Source organism: Ranitomeya variabilis, chromosome 1 (genome assembly GCF_051348905.1).
Source record: "Ranitomeya variabilis isolate aRanVar5 chromosome 1, aRanVar5.hap1, whole genome shotgun sequence".
Lineage (NCBI taxonomy): Eukaryota > Metazoa > Chordata > Amphibia > Anura > Dendrobatidae > Ranitomeya > Ranitomeya variabilis.
The window spans coordinates 870,750,075-870,772,440 of NC_135232.1; the positions used below are offsets into that span (position 1 = coordinate 870,750,075).

General features: G+C 43.5%; 1 protein-coding gene across 6 annotated transcripts in view; it reads right to left on the reverse strand.

Annotated features, from left to right (window-relative positions):
* The window catches only part of STPG2 (sperm tail PG-rich repeat containing 2), a 1,269,209-nt gene that overhangs the window by 685,780 nt on the left and 561,063 nt on the right, over positions 1 to 22,366 (reverse strand). For all 6 annotated transcript variants that reach the window (XM_077277541.1, XM_077277534.1, XM_077277546.1 and 3 more), the window contains one exon: positions 6,437 to 6,602. In XM_077277541.1, coding sequence (XP_077133656.1) covers positions 6,437 to 6,602 — 166 coding nt within the window. The remainder of the gene's footprint in view (positions 1 to 6,436; positions 6,603 to 22,366) is intronic.

The window sequence follows — 22,366 nt, forward strand, 5'->3', positions numbered from 1 at the left end:
CCTCCCTGGTGTTGCCCTCAACTGAATAAAGCTGAGCTTCAACCTTCTGGCTCTCATTAAGTGTTTTTTAAAAAACAAAATGGTGGTTAGGGCCTACTAACGGTGTCTGCCCCTCCCTGGTGTTGTCCTCAACTGAACAAAGCTGAGCTTCCACATTCTGGCTTTCGGCCTATACTATCAGATATTAAACTGCATTTGGCCTACTAGTGTGGTTAGGCCCTTGAAACAGTGTCTGCTGCTCTTGGGTTTGCTACTCCACTGAACAAAGCAATGCCGCCTGTTTAGTCCTGTTACCAATTTTGATCTGCATTTAGCCTACTTTATTCTTTGGCCCTATATCTGTTTCCTCATCATCCTGCCCATTGCCCAGCCACTGCTAGATGAGTCTGCTGGTACATTGACCTAGACCACTACATTCCCCTTGTACTCTACACAGCCAGAATCTGACCCTGCTGAAAGTAAGGTTCCCCTTCCCGCATATTATACCACCTTACACAGGGACAAAGAGGAAGGTGCAGATGAAAGTGCAGGTTCCTTCATCAGGTGGGGGGGCATACTCGTTGGCGACGTCACTGGCACAGGGCCACTCAGAGTACGCAAAAGTGTCGCTGCTGGTGGGAGGCGCCCCCGCCATGCAAACACACCGCCGTACTTTGAGGGGCCCTGTGCCAGTGCCAATGCGAACGAGTGGGCCCCCCCTGCTTGCTCAGGATCACAGCACTTGCAACATTGAAATACTTACCTCTCCCTGCTCCACCGCCATGACGTAGTCCATGTTTCCTGGGCCCACTAAAACCTTGAACCAGCCCTACCCCCACAACTTTTGCCAAATGACCCCCAATTTCAAGTGCCCAACTATTATTATAAAGTTAATTAAGATTGACAAGCTTCAGAAAACAAGAATGGATGTTTTTGGCAGTAAAATGTGCACTGTAGGTGTTTTCCTGGCCTCCACTCACTGCCGGCTATGCTTCCCCATTGACTTGCATTGGGTTTCGTGTTTCGGTCGATCCCCGACTTTTAGCGATAATCGGCCGACTTCACTCGACTCGACTCTGGACTAAATCGGGTTTCACAAAACCAGACTCGATCTTAAAAAAATGAAAGTCGCTCAACCCTACTGTTAACTCAGGTGCAATTTTGCATTTTTAGTAGCTCTTGGGCTGCAAAGGGCCCATACATTTTTCTTGCACAGGGACCCTTTTCTGTCGGTGTCCGCCAGTGGTTTAACTTACCAGGATCCTATAAGTTATAAACAGATAGATGCTTTGTGTATGACCACTGGGTTTCCCATCATTGTGACTTTGCTGATCACTAGAATGGGGGTGCCTCTATGTTTAAACATAAAGGGGGTCAAATACTTCTGCTCTACTCAAAGTTTACAGAAGAGAAACTTTGATTACTCCATAATTAACTCATAAAAAATAATACATTAAATAATTTGGGCTGACTCACTAAGGTTTATGATGGCTGGGATATAACCTGTATTAATGCCTATTTAGTAAGGGTTTGACAGATATAAGGGTATGACAAATATAACCCCTATTAATCACTACAGTGAATTAGCAGTGTGGCTCTGAGAGCATTGTGCCCAATTGTCTTCTGTGTGCTCAGCTTTTTCTGGAGGCTAGAGAATTTGTGATTATATCTAGGCTCAGATGATATAACTTTGTTGTGTGCCTGATTTGAAATACCTTTTTAGACTCACCAGGTGAGGAGGATCCTCTTAGCCTAAGGTTCAGGTGAGCACACGGACACCTGGCACTGATGCAGGAGGCAGAAAGGCATGTAGGCACTTGACATGTTCAGGAATCTCAGAAGCAGCAGGCCGGATGAAATGGAACACAGCATCGAAGGAAGCAAGTAAAGTAGTAAAGAACAGTATCCACAGAAGGTTGAGCACACTAAACATAGAGATTTAAGGTACCGTCACACAGTGGCATTTTCATCGCTACGACGGCACGATTCGTGACGTTGCAGCGTCGTATGATTATCGCTCCAGCGTCGTAGACTGCGGTCACATGTTGCAATACACGGCACTGGAGCGATAATTTCATGACGTATTTGCGATGTAGAAGCCGTTGGTTACTGTGCGCACATCGTATACAACCTGTGTCACACGATGCAATCATGCCGCCACAGCGGGACACTAGACGACGAAAGAAAGTTTCAAACGATCCGCTACGACGTACGATTCTCAGCGGGGTTCCGGATCGCAGTAGCGTGTCAGACACAGCGATATCGTAACTATATCGCTAGAACGTCACGAATCGTGCCGTCGTAGCCATGAAAATGCCACTGTGTGACGGTACCCTTAGAGTCTTAAACCCAAGACAAAGGTTTGTGTCTTAATGAGCCTTAAATAGGTTTAGGGAGCTTATGTCATTGATTCACACTGGGCAACTTGCAAAACTCACCGTGGAGTACAACTGAGGGTAGCGGACCTGGAGTAGGAAGCGGAGACTGGGACATCCGGGACAGGTGTGCAACATACCTACAGTTACCATACATGCATGGTGTGTCATCACTCCTTCAGTGAGCTATGCATTACTCAGTAGTGAGTAGATTTTTATCACCTTACATCACCTGCATTGTTAGAATTTTTTGTTTTATTTTATTTTATTCACTTGTAAGCTCAAAGCCTAATCCTTTCTCTTAGCTGTATTTGTAACAAAGGGAAAATACAGCAGGTATCCTTGGTGGATCTGTATTTGTGTATAGCATACTTCAGAGTTTGCTATTAATACACATTCAATAGTCTTTACAGAAAATTATATAATTGGATTCATCCTTTAAAATGACACAGTACATTTGTTTGCTTAGATCACAGCTAGCGTATGCCTGAATTCTACCAATTTGGCTAATTTAGATGAAATAAGCTACCTGTTGTTTTTACTTCATTCCACCGCTGTGTGTATGAAAGCAATTCTGCTGCAGATGACACAAACTGGACTTGGCGTATGGAAAAGGACATTACTCGGAAAGAAGGTTTCCAATGAAATGCTTTTTGAAATGTTCCCTGCAGTGATGCTGTTTGTTAAAAGCCTCAAAGATTGTGGAAAGAAATTCAAGAGAAAAGATTATTTTCATAAAGGCATTGGGTTTAGTGCTTCATTTTAAAACTTCTCTGAAACTGATGTCTTCAAGGAAATGGCTGATACATGCACAAAACAATGAGAATTACATTAAGCAAAGTAATTTGTCCTTGAAGTGGATAAACATATTGAAATGCCACAAACGGAGAACTTGAATTCTGTCAGACTTGTGCCTTTTGTGAAAAGTAGTGTTCTGTACAAAGGTATGAAGCAATAATGCTTCCATAAGAAAAGCAACTTCTGAACAATGTTAACTCTTTATTTCATTACTAAACTCTTGTTTTCATCTCACTTTAATTGGTAACCTATCCTTAAAGGGGGTGTCTAGTCATATAATATTTATGGCCTATTTAAAAGTCATCCGACTCACCATCAATAAACCGTTATTAGCTCCAGTGGTGGCTAGATGTACATATTGCACTGTGCAGCTTCATTTAATATGTAGTTACTGCTGCCGAGTACTGCAGATCAGCTTCTATTCTCTAATAAGCCAATCTACTCTTCTGAAACAATGTCTATTCTAAGGAGAATAAACAGAAAACCCCTTCCAGAAAGAAATGACAATGAAGCCAAATTAGCGCATAACGAGGAAGCTGACTAATAAAGTAGAGCATCAATGGCAAGCTGAAAGGTTTACTTTCCCTTCAGAGAATCAGCTCATAACCATAAACCACAGGTTGCTTATTTCAGAATGATAATAAAAATTCATATCCATTTTTACTACAAGCTCCGTACAAAAGCTCTAGTATGACTGTCAGCATTACCAGTTCAAATTATGCATGAGCATGCTTGGTAAAAAAAAAAAAAGTAGTAAAAATTACAGGCATCTGTCATAAAGAGCATGCTCCTTTTCATGCTATAATGTATACAGGATTATTGGCTCCATATAAGGTCTAATTCAGACATCTTTTTGTTTCACGTATGAAAAAATTTGTGACCAGATGTCATCAGTTTTTCTCGTACGTGGAGAAAAAATATAATTTCTCTACCTACTCCTTTCAGACAGTCCTTAAAAATCGGACTCCACTCAGATCGCATCCAAGTGCGGTCCGATTTTTTCTGGAAACCCATAAATTGGGTTGGATCAAAATTGGAAATGTCTCTGTGATTTTCGGCAGACCTCTCAGTCATCAAAAAATTCACAGACATGTGAGACGTCCTATAGTCTATTACAAGTAGTCAAACAAATGGATATCTGAATGAGTCTTAACTCCGAAATTTTATCTGCACATTTAAAAAAGAAAAGCTTTCAAATCTTTATGGACTTTACTTTTGTAGAATATGTAATTTAGCAGCTTTACTTACAAGCTAACAGCTGATTAACCTGTCATCTGTACATCCATATAACAGTCAACATGATTTGTGAACGCCGTCAGTGAAGCTTTAGACTACAGCAGCATTTACACTGAAAGATAGTCGTGAACGAGCGTTCTTTAAAAAGTTTCTCGATAATCTTTCGGTGTTAACAGGCTACCGATCTCCCGTTGAATTAGCAAAACATTTATCAGGTGAAATAATCATTTTCTCAGCATTAAAGAACATTGCTCCCAGCAGTGCATCAGCTTGTGTAAACAGGACTCACACTACCAAGAAACATAACAACCTATGCACACTGAGTAATCTATAACTGGTTTTTAAGTGTACATCATTTACTTTGGCCTGCCTGTGGTGTAAAAAGTCCAGGAAACAACCAGTGATCAGTGAAGGTCCTATTGTTTGCCAGTCAGTATGTGTAAAAGGTACCCTAGACTCAATTAGGAAATGTCACCAACAGCTCAATATAAGCTTTGCAACAAGATCCGATTTAATGTTATCCTCTCATTAGAATATACTGCAATAGAACAATGATTTTAACAATATATTGAAAAAAGAGACATTATTCAAAGAGGTTGTATCATCAAGACAACTCCATTTTGTACAGTCCCTAACCCAATAAAAATGATTAGCTGCAGGAAACCATGGGAGAGAGGCTAGCACATACACACAATAAAAGCTAAGTGCTGCTGATCTAAAACTCCTTTTTACAACAGTTCTGTTGTCACAGGGATACTGCAACAGAGAGGGGTCAGATGATCTCAACGTCTTGTGACACATTCATCTGCAGTAGTTAGAACGGCTTCACTGTCCTACTGGAAGTTTTTACTTTTTTTGCTCTGGTGCTGTAAAGGTTAAACTGATTAGTGGGACTCCTGGTGTTTTCTGTCTTGGGTTTTATCAGCTGTTCTGAGTTCATTCCACCCAGCAGGTATAAGAACCCTCGTCCTTGCTTATAGCCTGGCCAGTGATAGCTACCACCACCTAGTTTGGAGTTGAAGGAGAGAATTCAGTGTTTGCAGTAGGCAGTTGGAGAGTTTTTCAGGAGATTGCTGCGTGGAGTTAGTTTGCATGTTTATCCTTATCCTCTCCCATTTGGTTTCTTCCTTCCTATTCCTCCCCTGTTATCAGCTCTGTTGTTTTGTGACTGTATTAGTAGTATATTTGTATGATTGTAGTTTTCATTTAACCCTGTCTGTTTACGCCTGTATGTCTGGTTAGTGTTTTCCTATACACATCGGCCTCACATCACCCTGGGTGGGGGAGGGAACAGATAAGGGTAAGATAGGAGCATAGCAAGGTACGAGACCCCAGCATCTCCATCATCCAGGGTAACCTGGGGGACAGGGATAGCCTAGGGCATTTCTAGTTTGAGGGATCCAGTAGGTGCCCATAGACCCTTGTCACTAAGTGACGTCTGCTCATTGAAAAATATAGTGGAGCATATGCCCAATTTCAGCAAACTGACATAATGGTTGCCATGGTGACACACTCCATTTAATGATAGCATTGTATTAATTATGCATATATGCCAATAGTCTAATACCAGTCTGCCAATAGGTCATTACATTCTTCCTAGAAATGATAGGTGAACATTTCTCATTGGATGTGATGGGATTAAGTAAGTATAAAATTTGTAGCATTTTATCAATTTAATGGCTGGAAACGTTGGCAATTCCTACAACGACAAGTTTGCTTGATTTTTTTAATTTAAGTAGTCAGTAAAAAACTTCCCTGAACTTTGTAAGTTTATATATTAACTGTCCAAATGGAATTTTGTCAGTCTTAGGCCTTAGCTACCACATGACATCCATAATGGGGCCTCTTATTTCCTTTCCATTTTAAAAAGGGTTATACACTACATGTCAGATTTGATACCGTCTTCACACCAAGAATATGAGTCCTCATGCAAATATGACACAAGAAATAAAGAATAACCATTCTACATGGATAAACATTTTTCATGAACAGCAAAACTAGATCTTCTCCAAAGCATGCACTTGAACACTGGAAATAAAATGCCTTACCTGGCACCTGAAAATCATTCTGAGGAGTGAAATTTCTTGGGACCACGCTTAAGAAAGAAGCTTGTTTTCTTTTAGCTTGGACTGTCCTCGGTGGACTGTAACTCTGTTTACCATGAATTTTTTCATAGGATTCAGATACATTATAAGAGCCAGGCGGTGGTATATCCTAAAATACAAATAATACACATTACAATTTCAATTTAAATAAAAATCTACAGGAAATATTTCTGAAAAGTTTAAGATATTAAGATAAGGGTTAATTTAACCTTATACATTTTAGCTCTTTTTTTCCAGTGTTCAGTGCTTAACCAGAATAAAAGACCAAAAGTCTTAAATTATGTATAAAACATTAATTGCCTGGATTCCTGAATGACATCAAATCTAATCTGAGTATTTCATTACAAAGTGTAAGTATTCTGACATAATTCTTAATAATCATATAGGAAATGTTTTAGTTTTGACCTTAATGACTGAAAATACTATATGAGTTGTCACACTTTTGCTTAATGACTAAGAGGTTACATTATAGGATGCCATTACTCAGTGAATATATGACACACATACTCAATTTGTTCACAGTATGTTATATATATAAGTATGTTATATAAGTACAGCAGTTTCCAGAAGACATTATTATCTTAATTACAGTACATTTTTTAAGACACTAGAGACAAATTGTTTCTTTGTGAATCAAATTTGTGTTGAATTCTAGGAAATTCACAGGTATTGGTGAATTTGAACAATAATTCAATTATTGTGAATCTACAAAAACATGTCAGCCACCATTTTACACATGTAAGAAGATTGCATCAGCAACTAAAAGGCTCACATGACTTCATAATTCTATACAGATATCATATCACAGAATCATAGAATCTGATCTGTATCTTCTTCCATTCAGTCAAATTCCATTGCTTCTCATATTTTCATGTACAAATGAGAATAATGATGGTCCCTCTATACCGTGACATCTCTTGAGATATTTGTAGACAGCTATTAAGTTTCCTCTTATCCTTCTTTTTTTGCAAGCTAAACATTCCCAGCTCTTTTAACCATTTCTCATAGGACATAGTTTGCAGTTTGCTCACGATCCTGGAAGCTCTTCTCTGAACCTACTCCAGTTTTCAATGTTTTTTTTTTTAAATGTGGTGCCCAGATCTTTCAAAGACACAGTATGCCAAAAGAGGTCTGACCATGGAGACGTAGAGGAAGATAATTACGTGATCTAGACTCTATGCTTCTCTTAAAACATCCCAGAACTGTGTTTGCCTTTTTTGCTGCTGCATCATGCTGTTGCCTCATGTGCAATCTGTGATCTATTAGTATACCTAAGTCTTCACACATGCTGTTGTGTAGTTCCATTACTTTCCATTCTGTATACGTAATTTTCTTTTTTTTTGCCCAGATGAAAAATCTTGCATTTCTCCCTGTTAAATATCATTTTACTAGTTGCAGCCCATTGTTCAAGCTTATCTAGATCCCTCTGAATCCTTTGTCTTTTCCAGAGTTAGCTTTCCCTCCCAGCTTTGCATCGTTTGAAAATTTGGTTTGTTTACCTTTAGTTCCTTATCTAAAACATTTATAAAAATGTTGAACAACACTGGAGCCTTGACAGAGCCTTGTGATACCCCATTTTAAACACTCTTCCAATTGGTTGTACAACCATTTATTACCACTATTTGAGTGCGATCACTGAGCCAGTTATGTATACACCTAACCGTAGCTTTGTCAATCCCATACTTGGTCATTTTTTCAATAAGAATAGAGTAAGATACTTTTTCAAATGATTTACTGAAGTCAAGATATACTATGCCTACTGCATGTCCTTGATCTACCCAGTCAGTGATTCCATCATAGAAGGAAATTAAATTAGACTGGCATAACTTGTTTACTACAAACCCATGCTGGCTCTGGTTAATTACTGTATTTTTATCCAAGTACTTACATACATTCTCTTTAATAATTTGTGAAAAGATCTTTCCTAGTATAGAAGTAAGGCTCATTGGTCTGTAATTTTGCTGGGTCCATTTCTTTCCTTTTTTGAAGATACGGGCATTTGCCCTTCTCCATTCTACTGGGAATTCTCGTGTTCTCCAGGATTTTTCAAATATACTAGCTAATGGTTCTTCAATTTCCTCTGCTATCTCTTTCAGGACCCTGGGATGTACACATCAATCAACCAATTAGGAGATACAATCAGAGTATGGATAAAATCTAAAGCATCGAATGCAGCAATCAATTTAGGGTGATTTAGAATAAAGAGAAGATGTCAGCTCTCACTGCTCAGCAATAAATAGAATGCCCTAAAACATTAGACAAACTCTACAGAGTAATGTGCTGCACAATAGCATCAGTGAAAAGTATGAATGTAAACCTGTAACGGGAATGGTGGAACCACTGTGCCATGTCCGAGCAGAGCTTGAAGGGCCATGACAAGGTAAGCACCTGACCTTTCACTAGAGCCCCTCATGGTGGGGTTAGGCTTGGCTCCCCATGAACACTAGGTGATAAACTGGGACAGACCCCGGATGCCCAGCAGCTGACTTCCAAGGGACTGGTAGCTGGAATGGCCTGGAAGAAGATGACAGTTAATGCAGGCAGGCACTGCAGGAACACAGGAAGCACAGATACTGACGGGTCTAGCTAGTAAACTGATAGGGACTGGCAGGTGTGGGCTGATCCGGCTGGTATACAAATAAGCACTGGCATATGTGGGCTGGTACAACAGGTAGGCAGATGAGCACAGGCAGGTGGGGAGTGGACTGGCTGATGCACAGATGATCACTGGCAGGTGCAGAGTGGATCGGCTGGTATACAGATGATCACTGGCAGGTGCAGAGTGGATCAGCTGGTATACAGAAGAGCAATAGCAGGTGCAGGCTGGTATGACTCAAATACAGGGAGACAAACAAGTACAGGCAGATAGGTACTGGACAGGTAGACTGACTGGCGGGTACTGTGGACCTGACAACTGGCAAGCATGCTAATGACTAACTAACCATGTTGCTCAGGCACCTTCACGCTAGAGGATGTACCTTAAATAATGTGTCCACCAGCTATTGAGGGCAGCACATGTCCCCTAACCACAGTGCCCGTAAATCTGCGCACAGGTGCGCGTACCCCAGGCAGCTTCCAACAAGGTAGGAGGAGCAAGTGCGGTATGGGGGCCACAGAAGTGAATGAGCCAGCATCCCTGCCAGGAAAAAGGGGCAGCGTTAGCACTACAGTACCCCCCTTTATGCACCCTCTTTTTCAAGCCTGCACGATATCTCTCCAGGAGTAGAGGGGAATGGATGTTCTCTCTGGATGTTCCCAGGACCTCTCCTCATAACCAAACCCCTTCCAATCCATAAGAAAAAAATGTTTTTCCACTTACCCTCTTGGTGGCCAGAATGTTCTTTACCTCAAAAACATCTTCCATGCTGACTGGAGCAGGGGTGGTTCCAGGATCTTTGAAAAAATGACTGAGGAAGACAGGCTTGAGGAGACACATGAAAGGAACGGGGATCAGTAAAGAGGCTGGGTGTTTAGGCTTGCAGGCTACTGGATTATTATGTTTTAAAACCTCAAATGGACCAATGAAGTGAGGGACCAGTTTATGCAAGGGTACATTGAGACGGACATACTTGCGCAACAGCCAGACCTTGTCCACTAGGACAAAACTTGGATGATCCAGATATCTGTTGTCTGTATGTCTTTTCATCCACTTAGAGGACTTTAATAAGGAGGACTTATTGTTCGGATGATGCAGCACAGGAGCTGAGAAGAATGCCTGTTTTAAAGATACAAAAAAGGCACTTTCTGCCTCTGGAGTCCATATTTAGAATTTGTCCCCTTTTGGGTCAGGGCAGAAATAGGTGCAGTCCTGGTGGAGAAATGTGGAATGAACAGGCAGAAGTAATTTGCGAATCCAAGGAACCACTGAATAGCTTTCAGACCATCTGGACGGAACCACTTCAGGATGGCAGACACTTTCTTGGGATCCATTTTCAGTTTCGGAGATAATGTATCCAAGAAATGAAAGAGAAGTCTTCTCTAAGATGCACTTTTCATAATTGACGTACAGACCTGTTCTTCCTTAACCCCTTCCCGACCTTTGACGCCACGTAGGCGTCATGAAAGTCGGTGCCAATCCGACCCATGACGCCTATGCATCCCTGCAGATCGGGTGAAAGGGTTAACTCCTATTTCACCCAATCTGCAGGGAGAGGGGGAGTTGTACTTCAGCCCAGGGGGGGTGGCTTTGCCCCCACGTGGCTACGATCGCTGATTGGCTGTTGAAAGTGCAACAGCCAATCAGAGCAATTTGCAATATTTCACCTATGAAAATGGTGAAATATTGCAATCCAGCCATGGCCGATGCTGCAATAGCATCTGCCATGGCTGGAAATCATGTTCTGCCCCCCCCCCACCGCCCCCGATCTCCTCCCCAGTCCTCCGTTCTGTCCGGTACCCCCCTCCGTCCCCCTGTCCGCTCCCCCGTGCTCCTGTCCGCTCCCCCCGCCCTCCGATCCCCCCCCTGTGCTCCGATCCACCCCCCCACCACCCCCTCATACTTACCGAGCCTCCCGAAGTCGGTCCGTCTTCTCCCTGAGCGCCGCCATCTTCCAAAATGGCGGGCGCATGCGCAGTGCGCCCGCCGAATCTGCCGGCCGGCAGATTCATTACAAAGTACATTTTGATCGCTGTGGTAGGTTCTATCACAGCGATCAAAATAAAAAAATAATAAATAAACCCCCCCCTTTATCACCCCCATAGGTAGGGACAATAATAAAATAAAAAAAATATTTTTTTTTTTCTTTTTCCACTAGGGTTAGGGTTAGAACTAGGGTTAGAACTAGGGGTAGGGTTAGGGTTAGGGTTAGGGTTAGGGTTAGGGGTAGGGTTAGGGGTAGAGTTAGGGTTATGGCATGTGCACACAGTGCGGATTTGGCCGCGGATCCGCAGCGGATTGGCCGCGGATCCGCAGCGGATTGGCCGCTGCGAATTCGTAGCAGTTTTCCATCAGGTTTACAGTACCATGTACACCTATGGAAAACCAAATCCGCTGTGCCCATGGTGCGGAAAATTCTGTGCAGAAACGCTGCGTTGTATTTTCCGCAGCATGTCAATTCTTTGTGAGGATTCCGCAGCGTTTTACACCTGTTCCTCAATAGGAATCCGCAGATGAAATCCGCACAAAAAAACACTGGAAATCTGCTGTAAATCCGCAGGTAAAACGCAGTGCCTTTTACCTGCAGATTTTTCAAAATTCGTGCGGAAAAATCTCACACGAATCCGCAACGTGGGCACATAGCCTTAGGGTTAGGGTTGGAATTAGAGTTAGGGTTGGAATTAGGGCTAGGGTTGGAAATAGGGTTAAGATTAGGCTTGTGGTTAGGGTTACGGATAGGGTTAGGGGTGTGTTGGGGTTACAGTTGTGGTTAGGGTTGGGATTAGGGTTAGGGTTGGGATTAGGGTTAGGATTAGGGTTAGGGTTGGAATTAGGGTTACGGGTGTGTTGGGGTTAGGGTTGTGGTTAGGGGTGTGTTGGGGTTAGGGTTGTGATTAGGGTTATGGCTACAGTTGGGATTAGGATTAGGGGTGTGTTGGGGTTAGTGTTGAAGTTAGAATTGAGGGGTTTCCACTGTTTAGGCACATCAGGGGTCTCCAAACGCAACATGGCGCCACCATTGATTCCAGCCAATCTTGCGTTCAAAAAGTCAAATGGTGCTCCCTCCCTTCCAAGCCCCGACGTGCGCCCAAACAGTGGTGTACCCCCACATTTGGGGTACCAGCGTACTCAGGACAAACTGGGCAACAACTGTTGGGGTCCAATTTCTCCTGTTACCCTTGCAAAAATAAAAAATTACTTGCTAAAACATAATTTTTGAGGAAAGAACAATTATTTTTTATTTTCACGGCTCTGCGTTATTAACTTCTGTGAAGCACTTGGGGGTTGAAAGTGCTCACCACACATCTAGATAAGATCCTTCGGGGGTCTAGTTTCCAAAATGGGGTCACTTGGGGGTTTCTACTGTTTAGGCACATCAGGGGCTCTGCAAATGCAACGTGACGCCCGCAGACCATTCCATCAAAGTCTGCATTTCAAATGTCACTACTTCCCTTCCAAGCCCTGACATGCGCCCAAACAGTGGTTTACCCCCACATATGGGGTACCAGCGTACTCACAACAAACTGGGCAACAAATATTGGGGTCCAATTTCTCCTGCTACCCTTGTGAAAATAAAAAATTGCTTGCTAAAACATCTTTTTTGAGGACAGAAAAATGATTTTTAATTTTCACAGCTCTGCGTTGTAAACTTCTGTGAAGCACTTGGGGGTTGAACGTGCTCACCACACATCTAGATAAGTTCCTTGGGGGGTCTAGTTTCCAAAATGGGGTCACTTGTGGGGTGTTTCTACTATTTAGGCACATCAGGGGCTCTGCAAATGCAACGTGATGCCCGCAGACCATTCCATCAAAGTCTGCATTTCAAATGTCACTACTTCCCTTCCGAGCCCTGACGTGCGCCCAAACAGTGGTTTACCCCCACATATGGGGTACCAGCACACTCACAACAAACTGGGCAACAAATATTGGGGCCCAATTTCTCCTGTTACCCTTGTGAAAATAAAAAATTGCTTGCTAAAACATCTTTTTTGAGGAAAGAAAAATGATTTTTTATTTTCACGGCCCTGCGTTGTAAACTTCTGTGAAGCTCTTGGGGGTTGAACGTGCTCACCACACATCTAGATAAGTTTCTTGGGGGGTCTAGTTTCCAAAATGGGGTCACTTGTGGGGAGTTTCTACTGTTTAGGCATATCAGGGCCTCTGCAAACGTAACATGATGCCCGCAGACCATTCCATCAAAGTCTGCATTCCAAAACGTCACTACTTCCCTTCCGAGCCCCGGCATCTGCCCAAACAGTGGTTTACCCCCACATATGGGGTATCAGCGTACTCAGGAGAAACTGGACAACAACTTTTGGGGTCAAATTTCTCCTGTTACCCTTGCAAAAATAAAAAATTCTGGGCTAAAAAAATATTTTTGAGGAAAGGAAACACATTTATTAGTTTCACGGCTCTGCGTTATAAACTTCTGTGAAGCACTTGGGGGTTAAAAATGCTCACCACACATCTAGATAAGTTCCCTTGGGGGTCTAGTTTCCAAAATGGAGTCACTTGTGGGGAGTTCCTACTGTTTAGGCACATCAGGGGCTCTGCAAACGCAACCTGACGCCCGCAGAGCATTCCATCAAAGTCTGCATTTCAGAACGTCACTACTTCCCTTCCAAACCCCGACGTGTGCCAAAACAGTGGTTTACCCCCACATATGGGGTATCAGCGTACTCAGGAGAAACTGGACAACAACTTTTGGGGTCCAATTTCTCCTGTTACCCTTGGGAAAATAAAAAATTGTGGGCTAAAAAATCATTTTTGAGAAAAGAAAAATTATTTTTTATTTTCATGGCTCTGCGTTATAAACTTCTGTGAAGCACCTGGGGGTTCAAAGTGCTCACTATGCTTCTAGATAAGTTCCTTGGGGGGTCTAGTTTCCAAAATGGAGTCACTTGTGCGGGAGCTCCAATGTTTAGGCACACAGGGGCTCTCCAAACGCGACATGGTGTCCGCTAATGATTGGAGCTAATTTTCCATTCAAAAAGCCAAATGGCGTGCCTTCCCTTCCGAGCCCTGCGGTGCGCCCAAACAGTGGTTTACCCCCACATATGGGGTATCATCGTACTCAGGACAAACTGGACAACAACATTTGGGGTCCAATTTCTCCTATTACCCTTGGGAAAATAAAAAATTCTGGGCTAAAAATCATTTTTGAGGAAAGAAAAATAATTTTTTATTTTGACGGCTCTGCGTTATAAACTTCTGTGTAGCACCTGGGGGTTATAAGTGCTCACTATGCATCTAGATAAGTTCCTTGGGGGGTCTAGTTTCCAATATGGGGTCACTTGTAGGGGAGCTCCAATGTTTAGGCACACAGGGGCTCTCCAAACGCGACATGGTGTCCGCTAACGATTGGAGCTAATTTTCCATTCAAAAAGTCAAATGGCACGCCTCCCCTTCCGAGCCTTGCCGTGCACCCAAACAGTGGTTTACCCACACATATGAGGTATCGGCGTACTCAGGAGAAATTTCCCAACAAATTTTAGGATCCATTTTATCCTGCTGCCCATGTGAAAATGAAAAAATTGAGAGGCTAAAAGAAATTTTGTGTGAAAAAAAAGTACTTTTTCATTTTTACGGATCAATTTGTGAAGCACCTGGGGGTTTAAAGTGCTCACTATGCTTCTAGATAAGTTCCTTGGGGGGTCTAGTTTCCAAAATGGGGTCACTTGTGGGGGAGCTCCAATGTTTAGGCACACGGGGGCTCTCCAAACGCGACATGGTGTCCGCTAAAGATTGGAGCCAATTTTTCATTGAAAAAGTCAAATGGCGCTCCTTCCCTTCCGAGCCCTGCCGTGCGCCCAAACAGTGGTTTACCCCAACATATGAGGTATCAGCGTACTCAGAACAAATTGGACAAGAACATTCGTGGTCCAGTTTCTCCTTTTACCCTTGGGAAAATAAAAACAATTTCACTAAAATATCATTTTTGTGACTAAAAAGTTAAATGTTAATTTTTTACTTCCATGTTGCTTCTGCTGCTGTGAAACACCTGAAGGGTTAATAAACTTCTTGAATGTGGTTTTGAGCACCTTGAGGGGTGCAGTTTTTAGAATGGTGTCACTTTTGGGTATTTTCAGCCATATAGAACCCTCAAACTAACTTCAAATGTGATGTGGTCCCTAAAAAAAATGGTTTTGTAAATTTTGTTGTAAAAATGAGAAATCACTGGTCAAATTTTAACCCTTATAACTTCCTAGCAAAAAAAAAAAATTGTTTACAAAATTGTGCTGATGTAAAGTAGACATGTGGGAAATGTTATTTATTAACTATTTTGTGTCACATAACTCTCTGGTTTAACAGAATAAAAATTCAAAATGTGAAAATTGCGAAATTTTCAAAATTTTTGCCAAATTTCCGTTTTTTTCACAAATAAACTCAGAAATTATCGACCTAAATTTACCACTAACATGAAGCCCAATATGTCACGAAAAAACAGTCTCAGAATCGCTAGGATCCGTTGAAGCGTTCCTGAGTTATTACCTCATAAAGGGACACTGGTCAGAATTGCAAAAAACGGCAAGGTCATTAAGGCCAAAATAGGCTGGGCCATGAAGGGGTTAATCTTTGTAGAACCTGGCAGATATCTCTTTAGTGTGAAGGAAGATTGGGGGAGAACACCAAGATTTCGTACAAGTGCACTACTACACATGTGTAGAGAAGATCCCTGAAGATGTCATTCACCAGTTCTTCAAAGACTACACAGTCCAAGAAGCATAACACGATACTTGAAGTGACCATCACGGGCATCAAAGGCACTTTTCCATTCATCTCCCTAGCGAATTGAATCAGGTTGTATGTCCCCAAAGGTCAAGTTTCGTGAAAACTCTGGAACCTTTAAGACGATCAAACAGCTCGGAGATGAGATGCAGAGGATATTTATTTTTGACAGTTATTGAGTTCCCTATAGTTGACACAGGGTTAAAATGAACCGTCCTTCTTTGCAAAGAAGAATCCTGCTCCAGCTGAGGAGGAAGATTTCCAGATAAATCAACCTCATGGAGGGGTGTTGTGAATTTGCTTTTTGCTCCCTCTAGTGGTTACTAGTTTTTTGACTCTGGTTTTTCTGTCATTCCTTTTATCCGCACCTGGGTCGTTAGTTAGGGGTGTTGCTATATAAGCTCCCTGGACCTTCAGTTCAATGCCTGGCAACGTAGTTATCAGAGCTAGTCTTCTGTGCTCTTGTCTACTGATCCTGGTTCCAGTTATATCAGCTAAGTCTGCCTTTTGCTTTTTGCTATTTGTTTTGGTTTTGTATTTTTGTCCAGCTTGTTCCTAATCTATATCCTGACCTTTGCTGGAAGCTCTAGGGGGGCTGGTGTTCTCCCCCCGGACCGTTAGACGGTTCGGGGGTTCTTGAATTTCCAGTGTGGATTTTGATAGGGTTTTTGTTGACCATATAAGTTACCTTTCTTTATTCTGCTATCAGTAAGCGGGCCTCTCTGTGCTAAACCTGGTTCATTTCTGTGTTTGTCATTTCCTCTTACCTCACCGTCATTATTTGTGGGGGGCTTCTATCCAGCTTTGGGGTCCCCTTCTCTGGAGGCAAGAAAGGTCTTTGTTTTCCTCTACTAGGGGTAGCTAGATTCTCCGGCTGGCGCGTGTCATCTAGAATCAACGTAGGAATGATCCCCGGCTACTTCTAGTGTTGGCGTTAGGAGTAGATATATGGTCAACCCAGTTACCACTGCCCTATGAGCTGGATTTTTGTATTCTGCAGACTTCCACGTTCCTCTGAGACCCTCGCCATTGGGGTCATACCAGTTTGCCAGGCCCGTATTAAATGTTTAATGCATTGCAGAAGAGGGATTATAAGAAAGAAGATTCTGAGTTTTTTTTTTTTCTCCTTCCCCTTTACCTCAGAGTGGCTATGCTTGCTGCAGACATGAATGTCCAGACCTTGATTACAAGTGTGGACCAGCTGGCTACTCGTGTGCAGGGCATACAAGACTATGTTATCAGAAATCCTAGGTCAGAACCTAAAATACCGATTCCTGAACGGTTTTCCGGAGACAGGTTTAAGTTTAGGAATTTCGTGAATAATTGTAAATTGTTTTTGTCCCTGAGACCCTGTTCATCAGGAGATTCTGCTCAGCAAGTAAAAATTGTTATTTCGTTCTTACGGGGCGACCCTCAGGATTGGGCTTTTTCGCTGGCGCCAGGAGATCCGGCATTGGCTGATCTTGATGCGTTTTTTCTGGCGCTCGGTTTACTTTATGAGGAACCCAATCTTGAGATTCAGGCAGAAAAGGCCTTGCTGTCTATGTCTCAGGGGCAGGACGAGGCTGAAGTGTATTGCCAAAAATTTCGGAAATGGTCCGTGCTGACACATTGGAACGAGTGTGCACTGGCCGCTAATTTTAGAAATGGCCTTTCTGAAGCCATTAAGAATGTTATGGTGGGTTTTCCCATTCCCACAGGTCTGAATGATACTATGGCACTGGCTATTCAAATTGACCGGCGGTTGCGGGAGCGCAAAACCGCAAATTCCCTCATGGTGTTGTCTGAACAGACACCTAATTCGGTGCAATGTGATAGAAAAACCGCAAATTCCCTCATGGTGTTGTCTGAACAGACACCTGATTTAATGCAATGTGATAGAATCCTGACTAGAAATGAGCGGAAAATTCATAGACGCCGGAATGGCTTGTGCTACTACTGTGGTGATTCTACACATGTTATCTCAGCATGTTCTAAACGTATAGCTAAGGTTGTTAGTCCTGTCACCGTTGGTAATTTGCAACCTAAATTTATTCTGTCTGTAACTTTGATTTGCTCACTGTCATCTTATCCTGTCATGGCGTTTGTAGATTCAGGTGCTGCCCTGAGTCTCATGGATCTCTCATTTGCTAAGCGCTGTGGATTTACTCTTGAACCATTAGAAAATCCTATTCCTCTTAGGGGTATTGATGCTACACCATTGGCAGCAAATAAACCGCAGTATTGGACTCAGGTTACCATGTGCATGACTCCTGAACACCGCGAGGTGATACGTTTCCTGGTTTTACATAAAATGCATGATTTGGTCGTTTTAGGGCTGCCATGGTTACAGACCCATAATCCAGTCCTGGACTGGAAGGCTATGTCAGTCTCAAGTTGGGGCTGTCGTGGTATTCATGAGGATTCCCTGCCTGTGTCTATTGCTTCTTCTACGCCTTCGGAAGTTCCGGAGTATTTGTCTGATTATCAGGATGTCTTCAGTGAGTCTGAGTCCAGTGCACTGCCTCCTCATAGGGACTGTGACTGTGCTATAGATTTGATCCCAGGCAGTAAATTTCCTAAGGGAAGACTGTTTAATCTGTCGGTACCTGAACATACCGCTATGCGTTCATATATCAAGGAGTCTCTGGAAAAAGGACATATTCGTCCGTCTTCTTCCCCTCTTGGTGCGGGATTCTTTTTTGTGGCAAAAAAGGACGGATCTTTGAGACCTTGTATTGATTATCGGCTTTTAAATAAGATCACTGTCAAATTTCAGTATCCTTTACCGCTGTTGTCTGACTTGTTTGCCCGGATTAAGGGTGCCAAGTGGTTCACCAAGATAGACCTTCGTGGTGCGTACAACCTTGTGCGCATTAAGCAAGGTGATGAATGGAAAACCGCATTCAATACGCCCGAAGGTCATTTTGAGTACTTGGTGATGCCTTTTGGGCTCTCCAATGCGCCTTCAGTTTTTCAGTCCTTTATGCATGACATTTTCCGGAAGTATCTGGATAAATTTTTGATTGTTTATCTGGATGATATTTTGGTTTTTTCTGATAATTGGGATTCGCATGTGGAGCAGGTCAGGTTGGTCTTTAAAATTTTGCGTGAAAATTCTTTGTTTGTCAAGGGCTCAAAGTGTCTCTTTGGTGTACAGAAGGTTCCCTTTTTGGGGTTCATTTTTTCCCCTTCTGCTGTGGAGATGGACCCAGTCAAGGTCCGAGCTATTCTTGATTGGACTCAGCCCTCGTCAGTTAAGAGTCTTCAGAAGTTCTTGGGCTTCGCTAACTTCTACCGTCGTTTTATCGCTAATTTTTCTAGCATTGTGAAACCTTTGACGGATATGACCAAGAAGGGCTCCGATGTAGCTAACTGGGCTCCTGCTGCCGTGGAGGCTTTCCAGGAGTTGAAACGCCGGTTTACTTCGGCGCCTGTTTTGTGCCAGCCTGACGTCTCACTTCCCTTTCAGGTTGAGGTGGATGCTTCGGAGATTGGGGCAGGGGCCGTTTTGTCGCAGAGAGGCCCTGGTTGCTCTGTTATGAAGCCTTGTGCCTTTTTCTCTAGGAAATTTTCGCCTGCCGAGTGAAATTATGATGTGGGCAATCGGGAGTTGTTGGCCATGAAATGGGCATTTGAGGAGTGGCGTCATTGGCTCGAGGGTGCTAAGCATCGTGTGGTGGTCTTGACTGATCACAAAAATCTGATGTAACTCGAGTCTGCTAAACGCCTTAATCCGAGACAGGCCCGCTGGTCATTGTTTTTCTCCCGCTTTGATTTTGTTGTCTCGTATTTACCAGGTTCAAAGAATGTGAAGGCCGATGCTCTTTCTAGGAGCTTTGTGCCTGATGCTCCTGGAGTCGCTGATCCTGTTGGTATTCTTAGAGATGGAGTTATCTTGTCAGCTATTTCTCCGGATCTGCGACGTGTGTTGCAGAGATTTCAGGCTGATAGGCCTGAGTCTTGTCCACCTGACAGACTGTTTGTCCCGGATAAGTGGACCAGCAGAGTCATTTCCGAGGTTCATTCCTCGGTGTTGGCAGGTCACCCGGGAATTTTTGGCACCAGAGATCTGGTGGCCAGGTCCTTTTGGTGGCCTTCCTTGTCAAGGGATGTGCGGTCATTTGTGCAGTCCTGTGGGACTTGTGCTCGAGCTAAGCCTTGCTATTCTCGTGCCAGCGGTTTGCTCTTGCCCTTGCCTGTCCCGAAGAGACCTTGGACACATATCTCCATGGATTTCATTTCTGATCTTCCGCTATCTCAGGGCATGTCCGTTATCTGGGTGATATGTGATCGCTTCTCCAAGATGGTCCATTTGGTTCCTTTGCCTAAGCTGCCTTCCTCTTCCGATCTGGTTCCTGTGTTTTTCCAGAACGTGGTTCGTTTGCACGGCATCCCTGAGAATATTGTGTCAGACAGAGGATCCCAGTTCGTTTCCAGGTTCTGGCGATCCTTTTGTAGTAGGATGGGCATTGATTTGTCGTTTTCGTCTGCTTTCCATCCTCAGACTAATGGACAGACGGAGCGAACCAATCAGACTTTGGAGGCTTATTTGAGGTGTTTTGTCTCTGCTGATCAGGACGATTGGGTGACATTCTTGCCGTTGGCTGAGTTTGCCCTTAATAATCGGGCTAGTTCTGCCACCTTGGTTTCGCCTTTTTTCTGCAACTCTGGTTTCCATCCTCGCTTTTCTTCGGGTCATGTGGAGCCTTCTGACTGTCCTGGGATGGATTCTGTGGTGGATAGGTTGCAGCAGATCTGGAATCATGTGGTGGACAACTTGAAGTTGTCACAGGAGAAGGCTCAGCGCTTTGCCAACCGCCGCCGCGGTGTGGGTCCCCGACTACGCGTTGGGGATTTGGTGTGGCTTTCTTCCCGCTTTGTTCCTATGAAGGTCTCCTCTCCCAAATTTAAACCTCGTTTTATTGGGCCTTACAAGATATTGGAAATCCTTAATCCTGTATCTTTTCGTCTGGATCTTCCTGTGTCGTTTGCTATTCACAATGTATTTCATAGGTCCTTGTTGCGGCGGTACATTGTGCCTGTAGTTCCTTCTGCTGAGCCTCCTGCTCCGGTGTTGGTTGAGGGCGAGTTGGAGTACGTGGTGGAGAAGATCTTGGATTCTCGCCTCTCCAGGCGGAGGCTTCAGTACCTGGTCAAGTGGAAGGGCTATGGTCAGGAGGATAATTCCTGGGTGGTCGCCTCTGATGATCATGCGGCCGATTTAGTTCGTGCCTTTCATGCCGCTCATCCTGATCGCCCTGGTGGTCGTGGTGAGGGTTCGGTGACCCCTCACTAAGGGGGGGGTACTGTTGTGAATTTGCTTTTTGCTCCCTCTAGTGGTTACTAGTTTTTTGACTCTGGTTTTTCTGTCATTCCTTTTATCCGCACCTGGGTCGTTAGTTAGGGGTGTTGCTATATAAGCTCCCTGGACCTTCAGTTCAATGCCTGGCAACGTAGTTATCAGAGCTAGTCTGCTGTGCTCTTGTCTACTGATCCTGGTTCCAGTTTTATCAGCTAAGTCTGCCTTTTGCTTTTTGCTATTTGTTTTGGTTTTGTATTTTTGTCCAGCTTGTTCCAAATCTATATCCTGACCTTTGCTGGAAGCTCTAGGGGGCTGGTGTTCTTCCCCCGGACCGTTAGACGGTTCGGGGGTTCTTGAATTTCCAGTGTGGATTTTGATAGGGTTTTTGTTGACCATATAAGTTACCGTTCTTTATTCTGCTATCAGTAAGCGGGCCTCTCTGTGCTAAACCTGGTTCATTTCTGTGTTTGTCATTTCCTCTTACCTCACCGTCATTATTTGTGGGGGGCTTCTATCCAGCTTTGGGGTCCCCTTCTCTGGAGGCAAGAAAGGTCTTTGTTTTCCTCTACTAGGGGTAGCTAGATTCTCCGGCTGGCGCGTGTCATCTAGAATCAACGTAGGAATGATCCCCGGCTACTTCTAGTGTTGGCGTTAGGAGTAGATATATGGTCAACCCAGTTACCACTGCCCTATGAGCTGGATTTTTGTATTCTGCAGACTTCCACGTTCCTCTGAGACCCTCGCCATTGGGGTCATAACAGAGGGGATGCGCCTAGAAGGAGATTGATAGGAGATCAGTAGGGCCGTCATACTGCCTATGAGATAGTAGAGGCTCAGCTTCCTTCTTTTTAAAGACATCGATGTATGTCCAATATGGAACAAGCCAGCCAGGTAAGTTAGATGGAAGGTCGAGCAGGTCAAATGGGAACAAGGCAATTTTTGTGCATTCCCGTCCCCGATAAAGTACAATGGAATTCAAGTCCAAGATGAGCTTGTTTCTCTGCAGCCATGGCAGACCTAGTAGCAGAGAGTGAGACAGACCTGACGGCACTTAGAGAGAAATTTTCTCCAAGTGTAGCATTCCTACTTGTAAGTTCCACGGGCTCAGTAACAAACAGGATGGTATCAGAAAGAGCGTTTCCACCAATGAAACCATCAAAGGATCTTGTAGATGTTGGATTGTGATTTTATACTGCTCCACAATGGCTTTTGGGATGAGAGTGCCTGCGGAATCAGAGTCCAGTTAGGCCGACTCAACAAAACA